The sequence below is a fragment of the Parasteatoda tepidariorum genome, chromosome 8 (assembly GCF_982258835.1).
Source record: "Parasteatoda tepidariorum strain Cologne lab strain chromosome 8, Ptep-v5.0, whole genome shotgun sequence".
In the NCBI taxonomy this organism is placed as follows: Eukaryota; Metazoa; Arthropoda; class Arachnida; order Araneae; family Theridiidae; genus Parasteatoda; species Parasteatoda tepidariorum.
This window is the reverse complement of record NC_141762.1, coordinates 58738437-58755282: the sequence shown is the minus strand read 5'-3', so window position 1 is coordinate 58755282 and position 16846 is coordinate 58738437. Positions and strand designations below refer to the sequence as shown.

General features: G+C 30.3%; 2 protein-coding genes across 3 annotated transcripts in view; both read right to left on the bottom strand.

Annotated features, from left to right (window-relative positions):
- LOC147806178 (uncharacterized) overlaps positions 1-11134 on the bottom strand; it is a 36954-nt gene extending 25820 nt beyond the window's left edge. Inside the window, exon 1 of one of the 2 annotated variants that reach the window (XM_087150393.1) lies at positions 10988-11134. The gene's annotated coding sequence lies outside the window, so the exon portion shown is untranslated. The remainder of the gene's footprint in view (positions 1-10987) is intronic. The other variant, XM_087150394.1, reaches the window with a different exon arrangement.
- A 2304-nt stretch (positions 11135-13438) lies between these two features.
- LOC147806177 (uncharacterized) lies at positions 13439-16006 on the bottom strand. Its single transcript, XM_087149573.1, has 2 exons — positions 15274-16006; positions 13439-15216 (listed from the first exon to the last, which is right to left on the bottom strand). Exons 1-2 carry the CDS (start codon positions 16004-16006, stop codon positions 13439-13441), a joined length of 2511 nt encoding a protein of 836 aa, XP_087005699.1.
- Between the last annotated feature and the right edge of the window lie 840 nt (positions 16007-16846).

Below are 16846 nucleotides of genomic sequence, written 5' to 3'. Positions count from 1 at the left end.
ATTAAAACCTTCATCTGAAAAGTATTTTTTTTTAAACTAAAACCTCCATTCGAAGCATGTTTTTTTTTCTTACTAATAGAAAACCTCTTATAAAAGATAGAATAACTTCTATCCAAAATGTGCTTTTGGACTAAAATTTCTAACTGAAACTATATTTTTTACTAAGAGCTTCATTCAAAATGAAGTTGTTTTTTTTTTCCAAAAAAAAGTTTTTATTCGAAATGAGCTCCTTTAATTATTATAATCTTTACTCGAAACTTACTTTTCGAACAAATTCTTCCTCCGAAGGTACGAAACAGAAGTTTTATTTGTACTGACTCTAAGTCATTAGCAAAAACAATAAGGAATGCGTGCAATGTAAATAAGAATATAATTTTAGGTAATGAGTGTAATATAATAAGATCCAAACAATGGATAATCATTCTCCGAGGCGCTAATGGAAAGGGATCACGCAGTTCAACGCCCTAAATCGAATTACGTTTAAAGGAAACACGGGTGAGTCTTGAAACTCCGCAGAAACAGTAAAAATGATTGAAGTAGGTATTGAACAAATCAATAGAAAGTGAAATGAAGTATACGAACTTCAAGTAAATTAACTTCTTTAGAGTCATGCTCAAAGATTTCATATCTGAGTTCGGCCGGACTAGAAACAATAGAATCCCATTTAATGTGGTACATAAATCAACTTAAATCATTTATTGATATTTAATTTGTTTATTGAGGTTTGAGATGAAAATGTTATTCGCTGTGGAACAAAGGATAACATAGTTTCTAGATTCTTTCGAAATATATGTCAGTTCAGCTCATTGGATTTTGAACAATCCACGTAAATAATTCAGCTTTAATAATTTTGTTTGCTCGCTAGCCGCCACTGAAAACCAGCAGGGAGGCCTTTTTGAACAAATAGTATTCCAAGTATTTTGAAATTTAGATTTAAAAAAATGTAGTTAAAAAGTAAAATCAATTTGTACGAATCAAATCACATTGTAATTTCAATTCATTTTCGCACGTCAATGTAAATGTAAACCTCGATGAAACTTTTCTTTTCCTCGCTAAAAAACTTTTTTTTATTACTCTACAAATTACAACATTTTGAAGCTAAATAATTGAGTATAGTCTAGGTAATGCTTTTATAGAACTAAAAGATTGCATATAAAAACAAAGACGTACTTATGCAACAAACATTTATATGCAATTCCATTAATATCCAACCACAAAAAGTAGTTTATATATGATAAACAGCAACATGTGAAAATGGATAATTACACATGGTAGATATTTATTTTTATAATTTTATTAAATTTTATAACCGTCGTTGAAAGGCCTACTCAAATTTGAGTTTACGACTATCATTGTTCAACTCCGCACATTCGTAGTTTGTGAAGACAAGGGAATTCCTGGATCAGAATCCCTAGAGGTGTTGATTAATTATGCGAACATGGAAGACTTTGTGACCCCAACAGATTCAACGTGCACCAGTCACCATTTAATACACGGTGATTCTTCAGTCGGCTGGATTCGAACTCCTGGAAGGAACACGAGTCCAACACATCACCAACCAGGCTATCCCGGCCCTATTTCTATGATTTATCAATTTTATTTAAAATTTGATGGCTGATTTGATAAAATTTGATGAGTCACTTTTATTTAAAGCGTAGATGCCTTTGATTTAGGACTTAAATGTGAATAAATGTTTAACCTATTGCAGAGATGCCACCTTGCTCCGGATAGCGGATAAATATTTTCCAGTGGGTAATCTTTTAATGTATTATACTTGCTTAAATAAATTAGATCTATATTTTTTTCCCTTCTGCTTTTAAATAATTCAAGAGATACGCTATTTTTTCCTACTAAGCAGTGTTGAGCTTTTTAAACAAATTTACCGAGAATCTGCAAATTTTAGTTTCTTCACCGTTCTTTAGAATATTTTGTCGAATCCGGAGCAGGTGGAATACTTCTCAGTTGATATCGAAATTACCACTCTAAAGCCAAAAATATTTATATCTTAATAATACGAAACCACTCTATTTTATGAATTCTAGAAATCATTTCAAAATATTGTACTATGTTGTTTATATGATTGAGTGTTTACATTAGTTGAAACTGAATTTTAAAGCACTAGGGTTAAGAGAATTGTAAATTGTGAATGTTTGAGAGTTGACGGAAGTATTTCGTTTCTACAAAATTCATTACAATAATTAACCCTTTTGCGCCGACTGTCACAAATACGTGACAGCATAAAACCGTATCAATCAGGGTAAAAAGATAAAATTGGTAACCAAAGTAGTTCTTTAGCAATTTATTTGTGGGCGGGGTTATAATTGTTTGATTTATTTAATTCACCATTACTTTAAGTCAAAATAAAATTATTTAGTTATACTTTGAACTAACATTGATTATATTTATGATAAAACTAACAGTAATTAAAGTAAAAGCAAAGTAAGTCTGTCAAATTAGTAACGACAACATTTAAGCTACCATTTTCTATTTATTTACTATTTCTGAATCTGATTTTGTACGAATGTTTTTATGAATCATCCATCCCCAAGGGGTTAAACACTTGTGCTACCACTTTTCCATTTCCCGAAAAAAGAGCAGTCCTTTTAAATGGCCGCTTGGAGGAAATGTGCTAAAGTTAAAATGGTGGTTTTAAATGTTCTTTGGCATACCAGTCATTCTTATTTTAAATGTTTTTGAGTCTAGAGGAAGTGTTAACTATTATCAGATTTCTACATCTATAAATATATATTATGTACTGGCTGGATACTCTATCTCCATACGGAATGGAGAAAAAAAACTCAATAAATCAGTAGTGAACAACCCTACAACATCGTACATAAGCCCGACAGACATATGTAACGATTAATAAAGCTAAACTAATTACAATATTTTTTTTAATTTCTAATTATATTTTGCTCTTGCAGCTGGTTTTTTGTTATTAAATTAGGCAAAACACGTTTTGAGTATTTCATTCTAAAAAAAAAAAGTCAACTATAGTCAACATTATTTGGTATGATGCTGTTGTTCGTTGCCAACGCATGACAGCCGAAATTTTCCACAATAAAGCAATTTTCTCCTGTACGTATCCCGTCCAAAAAACAGTTAAACACATCTTTCCACTGTATCGATATTGCCTATTACAAAAATTACTAAAGCATCACTGACGTAGATAAAAGTAAGACGATTTTTGCGTTTCTCCTAAACGAATTAGTATTTCTCCGACAAATCTTTTGCTTTTTTTCATTTAAATTAGTACCTATAACCGAAAATAATTAAACATCGTTTGCGTCAATAATAGTCTCAGGATTTTTTACTGTTCTTCGAAAAAACAAACAAATTGTGCTATATTTTTGTTTTGTTATGACTTTTAATTTTCGACGGTTACATAATAATTTAGAGCTATATTTTAGTTTAATGACTTTTAATTGTTTACTTAGGAGAGAAAGGGGCGTTTTAATGAAACTACAGATGAACAGAATCTTCAGTATGAAATACTACTATAAGACAAATAGTTATGAGTAACTCTTTTTTTTATGTGAGATCTTTTAATTTTATCTCTGCTTTGTATCCAAACTCACAAATTTCAGATTGTGTGTCCAAAGAAATTTTTTACATTTTCATTATAGTTCATTTTTATGCTTCTTTTGAGGAAGAACGTTGCATTTTGATTCAATCTAAACTTTTTAAGTCCTGGAATACTACCTCTATTTACCTTTGGAATATTATTTTATCTTTATCCGTGGAATGTCATGAAGAAAAAAGAAATAAGTAAAAAAAATAAGCGACTCGAAAATAGAAACTGAAATCAAATATCAAATAAAAACGAAAAGATATTTAGGTAAATAAAATATGAAACTAAAGTAGTTTGAAACTAATAAAATATGGAAGTAAAGTAGGAGTAGTTTGAAAATTCTAAGAAAATACAGGGATTGATTAAAACAATAAAAACGCTTCTATACTAACTCTATGCAAACGTTTTTTTTTTCTTTTTGGAAGATTTTGCGTGGCTAAACTGGTTTCTCAATTTGAAAGATCGTGCTTGAAGTTTTTAGAAATTATGTCGTTTTCATGCAAAGTAGGGATCGACAAAAATGAGTGTAGGAAGTTAAATGCTGAATTCCTTTTTCAAAACCTCTATAATTTAAAAAGTATTCTTTTATAAAAATTGCAATCCCGTGGAATAATTTCAAAATTGCTGGTATTAAGACCAGAAAGGAATTATTAGCTTTCAATGTTCATTTAGGTCGATTGGTAGGTTCAATGTTCATTTAGCTCTACATGGTTATGAAGGACACCATTTCTAAAATCTTCAATCATGATCTTCAAATTGTGTCAACAGCTTTACCGTATAAAATCTTCCAAATAATTTGTTGCTAAACGAAAAATAGCTTGCTCAGAGCTAATATAGAAGTGTTTTCATTACTTTGATCAACCTCTTTAAGTCTTAAAATTACTTAATTTTCGTTGGTGCAAATTACTTTATTTTCAGAAAAACCATACATGCACCCGTTTCGATTTATACTTTAACCCTGCAGTTCCAAATTTTTTGAGACAGAAGCCTTAATAATCAACCTTCTCTCGGCGGAACCCCAACTTTATAAAGTTTAAAGTAATTATAAACGTTATAACCTATAAAAGACTGTATTTCAAATATTCAGTTAGAGGAATGAAGATTTTTCAACTTTTAATCATTAATAATCTTAAATTAGGTTCCATATTCGACAGTTGAATTTGCAGTCCTTCTGCTATAGTTTAGTTATAAATATGCTTCCGGTGTATATACATAAGCTGAAAATTTTTAAAATAAGCCGATTTATGATTTACTTCGAAGGGAAAACTTAAAAGAACTGCTATAAACGTTAAAAATGGTTATTAGGGAAAGATATTTCTTAATTAAGGAATTCAGTTATTTTGATTTGAAAAGCGAGATAGGAAATACATATGGAATATTTTAGAAATGTTTATTTTTTTTCTTCATAATTTGTTCAATATATTTTCCTTCAAAAAATGTCATTCCTATTTCAGTACAAATGGAATATTTTAGAAATGTTTATTTTTTTTCTTCATAATTTGTTCAATATATTTTCCTTCAAAAAATGCCATTTCTATTTCAGTACAAATGGAATATTTTAGAAATGTTTATTTTTTTTCTTCATAATTTGTTCAATATATTTTCCTTCAAAAAATACCATTTCTATTTCAGTGACATTTTACTTGGAATGATTTCATAAAGACAACTGTAAGATTAAATGAATTATGAATTATAGGTTAGATCTAAATATAATCAGAGATTTCAAAACTCATCACTGATAATAAAAAGTATTAACTGGAGGAATCCTTTTAACTCTTCCACGGAGCTATAAGTTCCGCGGAACATCATTTAGAAACCGCTGCTTTAACCCTCTGAGATGAAGTGTGCTTAATCTTGCAACAAAAACATTTTAAACCACAAGAAATGTTATTTTGCTTCTGAATGTTTATCATACCTGCCAACTCTTTGAAACTCGCCAACTCTCGATACCAACTCTTTTTCCAAAAGAGTTTTTTTTATTTAATGTGGTAGCAAAACTTTTGCATTCGTGTTTAATTGCTGATTTATTAAATTGAAATTTGATTTAATTTACTGTTAACTACCACTATATTTTATTCAAATAGTTTAATGATATATAACAACAACCAGCTAATTGGGCTAATAGATTGCAAATGGTGAATTAGTATTTGCCTTCGATTTTACCTTATTCGTTATTTTACTACCGCTGGGAATAAAAAAGTTGGCAGATTTGCGCTCACACCTGTTTTTACAACCACTTTTCTTAAAACCAGCGGTTTCCAATTCTTTTCGATCTTGGAACACCAAGTAATCAACCTTTTTTCTGCGGAATAAGCCCGACATTATAAATAAAGTTTACGAAGGTAATTGTGAACATTGTTCAATAGAAGATAATTTTTAAATTATTTAATTAGAGGAAGGAAAATTTTTCATCATTTTATCATTAATAATCTTAAACTAGATTTTATGTCCGACTGTTAAATTTGCAGTCCTGGTGCTGGATCTAGTTTAGTGATGAGTTTGTTTTTAGCGTATATACATAAGCAGAAAATGAATAAAATAAGCCGAATTTCGGTTTATTTCGAAATGAAAATTTAAAAGAACTGCTATAATGGCTGAAAATACTTTTTAAGGAAACAAACTTTTCTATTAAAGAATTGAGTTATTTTATTTTGATTTGAAATCCGGGATAGGAAATACTATTGCAATATTTTAAAAATTCTTCTTCTTTTCATAATTTGTTCAATGTATTGTTGTTAGCAATATAATATTTTCTTTTAAAAAAATGTTATTTCCATTTCATTGGTATTTTATTTAAATAGTTTCATAAATGCAACCGGAAGATTAAATAAATTACGAATTATAAATTGTATCAAAATACAATCGGAGATTTTAAAAGTTATCACTGGTTATAAAAAGTATTAACTCGCGGAACCCTTACAACTCTTCCACGGAACCTTAGGGCTCCGCGGAACACCATTTGGAAACTGCTGTTTTAAACGACAAAAATGCCTGACGAAAATTTCAAATCAAAATTTGTTGTTCCGGAAAGGGTTAAAGGTTTTTATCAATTGGAATAATTGTATCACTTTTTTAATAAATGTTCCGGTTATTTGTAATCATCTATTCAACCATGTCATTGTCTTTTTCTCGTTCGTAAATTTAAAGTAATAAGAAAGCACAATGGCTTTATACGCTTAACACGCAGACTTACTATTGAATTATCATATTCTTTATATTCAGTCCTTCCTTTTCAACTTGAAGTGAACTTTTGACTGTACTGACAGATAATAATAAGAAAGCTAAATTTAACTGTGAAGATAAGACTACTATAACTGTGATTATCCGGTCTAATCTTTCTAAAAGATTCCAATTGTCCTGTAAACATAAAAACGTCGTATGTTAAGAATAAAAAATTTATTCTAGAAATTAATGAGGAAAAATAAAAATGAATAGTACAATAAAAATCTCCTCACCATTGCCAACTTTTAAATACTTAGCTCTCTGAAAGTTAACATATTTTTTCATTTTAATGTTCAATTCTAATAATGTAAATGACGCTATATACGAAATATTTTGTGGCATTTATGTACTTGATCTTAATTCGGGTGTGGATTTCAAATCTGAAATTAGTTTAGTTATATGAGTTATAATATTAGATTTTGATCGGAAAGCTAAATTTTTTTTTTCTTTTTTCAAAATGATATTTTTAGTTTCGTTTACTTTTTGTCTGAATGCATCAGTTCAGGGCTGCCAGCTACTACGCTTTTTGGAAAATATTTTATAGAATGGTTGACAATTCAAAATTATTGGTGATTTTGCCGATATTTTAAAAGTCTTACCACAAGAGTAATGGAAGAAAGTAGCTTTTGCTATGAACTTATGAATCATTTATAAGTATTGATGGGGAAAATAACTTTAAAATCAAAATTACAAAAAAAAATCGCTAATTAAAACATAAACTTAGCTAGCGCTAGAATAAATCTTCTCAAAAAATATAGACATTTGGCTTTCCCGTAAGCTTATAAAGAACTGTGTCTTTATTGGAAGAAATTTGCCTTCCTGGTGAACTTTTTGATGGAACTAACCAGCATTTGCATTACATGGAGAGGAAAACCGCGAGATTCTCCCCCGGTTAGCCAGGCAGCAAGGAGACTCTAACCCAGGAACCCTCTACCACTGAGGATATTTTACGTAAGCACTGTGGCCACTGCGAGCCGGTTGCGGAATTCGTATCGCTCAGCCATCACTGAGATTCGAACCCGATTCACCTCATTGGAAAGCGGACTCTGTTTCTCCTCAGCCACCACGGCTCTAATTTATTCCGCATATTATTTAAATCAAGGTAAAATTGTCATGATCATTGAAAAACAACTTGGATCAAAAACAACAAGTCGATACTATTTACGCCATTGTCAAGCAGATTTTGGTAGCTTTTAGATTCAATAAAACGTCAAGGAGAACCCATTTAACAGAAGGAGAACAAGGTAGAATTTTAGCTTTTAAAGAAATGGTCTTAAATGGTTCTCAAGTGGCAACAAAAAAAAATATCAAAGCTGCCAAAGCTGCAGTGAATAGTTACCTGAGGAAACCTGAAAACTATGGCTTTAAACAATGTAACGTAAGAAAGCAAAAAAAAAAAAAATTCGTCAAGACAAGAAAGACGAATTTGGAATCTTGCTTGCCACGGTAAGATGTCATTTGCACTAATTAAAAATGAAATGCAGTTACCACGCAGCAGCCGCACGTTTAGAAATTAGTTAAGTAATGATCCGAACATTTAATTAAAAAATATTAAAGAAAAACTCCGCTTACTAAATTACACAAAGATGCTTGTTTAGCATTTGCAAAGAAAATTTCTCAGAAAGGTACAAATTGATCTTTTCTGATAAAAAGAAGTTTAATTTTAATGGACGAAATGATTAATGACATTTTTGATACGACTTACGCTCTGAACCACACATATTTTCCAAACGTCAATTTCGTGGTTGGTCTGTTATGTTTTTGACCGCTTTTGCAGCAGGCGGTACAACTCCAATTTATTTATACAAACTAAAATGAATTGAATTATGTATCAGGATATATTAGATAATTTATTGCCTGTTGCTCCTCTTATAACATCCAGAGACTGAACCTCCCAACAGGACAATGCAGCAGTCCATATTTCATATTCATGTAAATCGTGGATGAACGAAAATGAAGTGAATCCTTTGAAATGCCATCTCGTAGCCCAGATCTGAATCTGGTAGAAAATCTTTGGGCATATTAGTAAAAGACATTTACAGATCTGGCAATTTAAGAACAAGTCGGATTTAATTGGTTCAATAAAGATGTCTCGGAATAATTTTGATATCAGCATATTATGAACTCTCATCCATGGATGGAACAGCATCCATGAATGCAAGAAATGTTATCGAAAACAAAGAATCTCAGACTAATTACTGATGTAATAATTATATGCTTTTAACTGTTTCTTAGAAAATATTCATCACATCCTAATTTTTTAGTGAAAGTATTTTTTAATGAAAGTAATATACCAATTATATTAATATATTTATAATACTCACTCGAAAGAAATGACTGAATTTCAAAACATATTTACAAAATCAAATGAAAAACATTTCATCTAAATGAATATTTATTAAACTTTTAGAACAAAACTATTTCTTATTGCAAAGTTACACACACATATGTGAACACAATTTTTACACTGAAACCAAAGTGCATTAAATTGTATTTAAGCGTTTGCTAAATTGTACAGATAATTTACCGCCATCCGAGAGCATTTCACCAAACTTTTAATATACCTGCAAAAGCGCGTAACAGCTTCTAAGTTTCCTTGAAATAGAAAAGAATATATTTTTTTGAATAAACGAAATGAACCCTTCTTTAAGACGATTCCCGATGTCATATTTCTTTGTTTTAAAAATAGAAAGTAAGTGAAATAAAACACTATCTAAAACATGATTTGAAGCTAAAAAATAGATTTGAAAACACAGTTGCCACACATTATATGAAAACTATGGAATTATATAGTTTCTAAAATACTGAAACTTTATTTTTGATTTATTATCATTTTTAGGGATAACAAAAAACATAAGAAAACTTAATTTTAGAAGCAATTTTGATATCATTTTAGCTAGAAGATAGCAATTTCTATATCTAAAAGATAGCAATTTCTATATCATTTTAATGGACACTAGGGAGTAAATGAATTAAAGTAAGGGACATTAAGTTATATATAATTCGAATATAAAATATTCAAGGCATTTTAAAACGAAAGTATTTATTTAAAAATAAATATAAAAAAGAAGGCAATTATTTACTCTGATTTTTAGACAATTATGACAACTAATATTTATGCGCATATGAATTAAATTATTCAAAAAATTGTCAAATATTTTAACACAAGGAAATAAATGTGCGCTTTTAAATTCTGTAACTATAAACTTTTTTTAAAAAAAAGAAAGATAAGCATTTCTAGAGATATAAAAAATTTTGAAACTTTGCTTAAGAAATTCTTATTTAGATAATTAAATTCACTAACATTTAGGTCTTAGGAAATATAACATATTTTATTTTTTTATTTCCTTCGGTGCCCTTGCTTCGAAGCAGTCGAACGATTTCTTCAAAATTCGAGGGGAGATTAATCGGTATTTTACGATATCACTGAATATTTATATGCTTGCCCGGGTATATAGGGGTAAAAAATGCATGTCACTCTCACGTCGGGCAATTTAATTTTCGATTAGTTCTCATAGCAAAATTTCCCAAACACAATTTTAACTTTACGCTTTAATATTTAAAGTGTGCACTACATTAATAAATATAAACTTTAAAAGATGAAAAATTAACAACCAAAAATATCGAATAAACAAAACCCTTATCACTGAAAAAAAAAGGTGAAATTGAAATTACGAAGAACACTAAGACATTTTCCATAAAATTCTTTATTTTAATTCAAACATTTGGCTAGATTAGTGATAGTTTAGATTGAAATTATGAATATTCATAGTGTATTATACCCTTTTATTTCTGATTCTGTCAATGATTATCAATGATTCTATGGAGTAATTAGTTTCCTTCATAAGAGTTTAATATAAATAAATTATTTTTTTACGGTGATATTTATTATATTGACAGGGAAGGATTTTATTTTTTCCCTAACATCTTCATGGTTGTTCGTCCTGCAATTATTATCTTTATTATTATTTATGCCCTGTTTTGTTTTGATTCAACTTCTGAATCCAAAACATTTATTATCTAATGTCTTATCCAGATAAAATTAGTTAAGTATACCGATAAAAGTGACTGGTTAAAAAAAGTAACGATAAACTCGAAAAATAAAATTACTTTTTATTACAAGACATAAATGTAATTAATTCAATTGAAATAAATAATTTTTCTGTATTCCTAAAATAAAAATATTTTACTTACCTTAAGAGAAATGTAATCTTTTTTAAATTATATAAAAGAGTAAATTTTTATAATGACTTTTTTTTACGAGTGTTAAATTCAAATTTTAAATTAAACAAATGATATTGCTTTGAAAAACTTAACTTATGGACAAATACATTCCAGAAAGTCTAAATTAATAATCAACTATCCATTTAAAAAAATTCCATATTTATCCATTTAAAAAAATAGACCGATATTCACTTCACCTGCTTTTTCAAACAGCTGCATTTACCAGCAACCACGAGTTGAGTTAGTGCATGGAACAAAATACGCAAAAACCTTGATGCAGACGATTATTAAGTCAATAATTTAAAATCTCTTGCTCTTTTTAAAAGTGACCTTTTATCTTTGATAAACTAAGTCAAAATAATAAGCGGGCGACAATTTGAATAGAAAAAATGGGATAGTGGATGTAATAATCTTAATTTTTGTTCAGCTATTAAAAAATTATGCCAATGTTATTTAATTATGCAGTCAATTCAGGAAAATTTTGCATTTTGACAAAATATTGAGGGGGGCACTACGCCTATACCGCCAGGTTAAAACGTACACTGAGCAATTAATGAAACACCCGATATTTTAATGTTTATGAATTATTAATATAATCAATAGAAATGATTTTGATGACCGTAAAATACATATAAATACATATTATTTTTTTTGATCTGTGTCCATTCTCCTGATCGCGTATTTTGTGCTGTGTCCATTTTTATGAACACGTATTTTGATTTGTGTTATTTTTCTTTAACATACATTTTAAGCTATGACTAAAATAAAAAGCTTATCGACTTGGTATATTTTATGAACTGAAAAAACACTAAATCTCAGATATCATAAAAAATACATTTCAAAATGAATAATTGACGATTTTTTTTTTTTTTTTAAACAAAAATCATTTATGCGGACCGTGAAGCCCATCTTAGTTTCATCAAAATTCACAAGTGAAGAAAACCTGAATCGTGACGGAAAAAATATTTGCAGGAATATAGTAATGAGTTTTTTCAAAACAGCGATAGACATATTATGTGCTGCCATCTATCAATAGTTATAGATAAGTACTTTTATATTTTTACATGATTGGTTTAAAAATGTAGTAAAAAAGAAAAGGGAACAAAAGAAAACGATAGATTGTAATTCAACATTTTATTTCTTTATTTCATTCAAAAAAATAATAATAAAGAAAGTTTTTCTTTTACATTTCTTTTCACATTCTTTTACATATTCTTCGAATTTGCCTTACAAAAGAGAAGAAAATAAATTAAATACAAATAAACAAAATAATACGAACATCAATACTTAAATTAAATTTCGGTGTGAAATTTGTGGGTTGAAACCACAAATTTTTTTATAAAGTTCTGAACTTCTAAATAAAATGCCTGACAACACGATGCGGCTGATTCCTTTTATTTCCATCACATTCACTTGGAAACATCTTGCACTCGTGTTTACTACGTTGTTTAAACAAATCATATCTTATCAATAAAATAGAATCTGTTATATCTTCAAAACAAATAGAAAAACACACCCAATGTTATATTTTTGTGTTCTAATATCATAAAACTTTTAAGATAAATTTTGTTATCAATTATTACTGATAATAACTGTAAATAAAAATTTGTAAAATCGTTAGTTGTAAATAAAAGGATGACACATTGATGTCTGCTAAATATTAAAAATAAATATTTGATATCAGAGCAATGCAAATAAATTAAAATCCACAGACAGCAGTTATTTAACAGAATACATACAGGTTGATTCGAATTCAACAATAATTCGACAATAATTACACAAATTGTAATAATAAAAAGGATTTTATTTCATTGTGGTTCAGTGGTTAAATCCAAACTGAAACTTAAGAAGTGAAGAAAAAATAATAAGAAAATTGTTTGCGCTCAGCGCCATCTGTTATCATAAATCCTCAACACTCCCCACTTGAACTCCTCCGAGTTCACTAAAATTTTAAACATAAAAATTAGACAAAAATAACATAAACATATTTTAAAAAAATAACATTTAAATGCAAATAAATTTTAAATGAGATGCATTCACTTGAATGAAAATAATAAAAAAAAACATAATCTAATAAGAAAATTAAAATAAAAACATTATCATTGTTCATTTCAGTCATTGAGTTCTAAAGGATAAATAAGTTGTACAGGACGTTTATACTCGCCGTTGGATTTGCGAATAAGGCAAGATCTTACAAGTCCATCACGCCCTTGAAATACTTTTGTTATGATACCTATGTCCCATAATAGTTTTGATTTTGTGGTGCCCTCCATCATAACCACATCTCCCACTTTCAAACATTTTGTTTGGTTAGGAGAAGTAAAGTTGTGTGCAGATCTCAAATTTAACAAATAGCGCTCCTTCCAGCGCTTCCATAAATTAGCCAATAATGTAGCTTGATATTCTTTTTTTTTTTTTTTTTTATATAAGAATCTTTTTGGTGGATTCTCTATGGATGGTTTCTATGAAATGAGCTGGATACTCTGCCTTTTCTTTACCAGGGGTTAAAAATTGTGATGGGGTAAGAATTTCCGGTTCACCAATTTCGTTAGTGACGTAGGACAAGGGTCGAAGATTAACGATGGTTTCGATTTCAGTCAATATAGTGGTCATCTCTTCAAAATTTAAGAGAGCTTTTCGAAGTATTTTCTTTAGAGGCTCTTTGACACTTTTTACCAATCTTTCATAAAATCCTCCCCACCAAGGAGCAAGTTGGACGATGAATTTCCAGGATATTCTTTTAGCAGCAAGAAAGTTTTTGAATTCGGAATTTTCCAAAATATCAAATAATCTCCGAAGCTCTTTATCAGTACATTTAAAAGTCTTGGCGTTGTCGGAGTAGATTGTATGACAACCACCTCTTCTACAGAGAAATCTTCTGAATGCCAGCAGAAAAGTCGAAGTAGACATGTCTGTGACTAATTCAAGATGTATTGCTCTCGTGACTGCACATGTGAACAAGGCTATATATGATTTCTTTATTCCATTTTCACCCTTGATGTAGATTGGTCCGGCAAAATCAATTCCGCATACGGTAAAAGCAGGAGTTTCACTAATTCGATCTTTTGGAAGCTGTCCAGTCATTTGGGTAGAAGGCTTGGCTGTGTATCTGCGACAAATCAAACACTTCGAGACAACCTTTTTTACTAATTGTCTTCCTTTAGGCACCCAAAATCTTCTCCGAATTTGAACTAGAGTGCTCTCTACTCCAGAATGAAATACATTTTCGTGTTCTCGCTTGACAAGCAACTCTGCAAATTTAGACTGTCTTGGTATGATTATAGGCTTTTTCTCATCAAAAGAATAATCTCCTTCATCCAATCTTCCTGTGATTCTCAGGATACCTTTTTCATCAAGATAAGGAGCTAAATTGAAAATAGTAGAAGAAGCTGGAATAGGCAAACTAGATTGGAGAGCTCGTATCTCACTTTCAAAGAATTTTGCTTGAGTAAGCTTTACTAGTATATCTTCAGAATTTCGGAGCTCTTCTGCAGTCAAAGTGTCCATATTCGGCTCAACTTTCTTTAAACAGTTCAAATATCGCACTACCCACGCTATGATTCTAACAACTTTTTCGAGGTTGCTAAAGTTAGCGATATTTATCAACTCAAGCTCTTCACCATCTACACATTTCATAACGGTGATTTCATTTTTACGATACTCAATTTGTTCATCATTTTCTTTGAAGAGTTTCAATTCTGGCCACATTTCGGTCGGAAGCGACAACCAAGGTGGCCCCTTCCACCAAACGTCGGAATTCTTCAATATACTCATGGAAGCACCTCTACTAATAAGATCGGCAGGATTGTCAATTCCGGGGCAGTGGAACCAGTCCTTAGGTTGAGTAATCTCTTGAATTTCTTCCAATCGGTTACGCACAAATTGTTTAAAAAGAATGGCAGGAGTTTTTATCCAACAACACACAATAGAGGAATCGCACCAAAAGAAACTGTTACACGGAGTTTTTATGGCTCTTGTAATAGTTCGAAATAATCTAGCAGAGAGGAGGGCACCTAGTAGCTCAAGTCGTGGTAATGTAATCATTTTGAGGGGTGCAATTCTACTTTTAGCTGAAACAAAACATGTAGAAATATGTCCATCACTAGTTTCTGATCTGATATATGCTACTGTACCATAACCCTTTAAGCTGGCGTCAGAGAAGATGTGTAATTGTGAACTTATAATTTCTTTGTTACCTGCTTCAAAAAAATAATAACGCGGTATTTTCAAATCATTAAGTTCACCGAATTGTTTACATATATCGCGCCACTGATTTTCCATATCTGAGGGTAGCTCTTGATCCCACTCCAATCCGCTTTTCCAAATGCTTTGAACTAGAGATTTTAGAAGCATTGTAAAGGGTCCCAAAAATCCTACTGGATCAAAAATACGCCCAATGATTTTCAAAATAAATCGTTTCGTTATTTGTCCTGTGTCTATCATTTTTAACAGATATTTGGACTCAAAGTAAAATACATCTCTTTCAGGATCCCAACAAACTCCCAAAACTTTAAATGGAAAACCTGATTGACCTAACGATTCCTTTTCATTCTGAACATCTATACCTGCATTCTTCCATAATTCGCGTAATTTTTTATCATTTGTTTGAAACTTTCTCAATACCATGCCCGCATCCCGAAATATTTCAACACAATCAGAACTTATTTGAAATGCTGTATCTGTACTGTCACTTCCCCCTATGACGTCACCGACATACACCCTTTCATTTAGTAATTCATACGCAAGAGGCTTTGATTTTGCAAACTTTTTAATGTGCTCTTTAATAGTAGCCGCTAAGAGAAAAGGGCTACAGTTGATACCAAATAGCACGCGGCAAAATCTATAAATTACTGTAGACGAATCATTATCGGGGTCATCTGACCAAAGAAATCTTGTGACATCTCGATCTTCTACATTAATCCCTATTTGTAAGAAAGCTTGTTGAACGTCCCCTATAAAAGCAATCTTGTTTTCCCGAAACGCTAGCATAAGTTCATATATATCTGGGTATAAATTTGGCCCAATATACAAACAATCGTTAAGAGACAATTCATTTTCTTTATGCGCGGAACCGTCAAATACAATCCTTAATTTGCTAGTTAGTTTATCGTTTCTTATAACCGCCCTATGAGGTAAATAACATTGTTTATAATTTTGGGGATCAGTGTTTTTAACTTTCTCAATTATCCCTTCATTTTCGTAAGTTTTTATAACTTTTTTATATTCTTCAAACAAGGATTTATCATTTTTAAATCTCCTCTTTAATTTGTCAAACCTCTCTGAAGCCAGCTCAAAGTTATCATTTAACAAATGTTTTGTATTTGGTCTCCAGAGAAGTCGTACACTATACCTATTATTTTCAAAATGTAAATCAGAATTAAAATCTTTTAACAATTCACTTTTATTATCAACATTTTCTTCGTTCATAGTATTTATTCCTAATCCTTCAAGGTTCCAAAACAAAGAATAATCAACATCAGATATTATAGTATTGTTTACAATCCTACTTAATTGGCAATTATTCATGAATCTCCCTTGAACCACAAAACCAAATAAACTATCGGTTGCAACGAGCCCTTTTCCGAGCCTCAAAGACGTATCAAAGATTACGTCATGTAGGAAATCGGCGCCGATCAAAATGTCTATATCAGCAATTTCTCCGGTATCCGAAAGAAAAATATTATTTTTCCTTGCTAATTGCTTAATTCTCTCATGGGGTGCGGCTATTTTCCCACACGTTATTTTTTCTACTACAAATGCTTCAATGCACACATTTAATTTTTTATCGTTTTTGTTCTGAAGATTCACTTTCACTAAATCATAAGAACA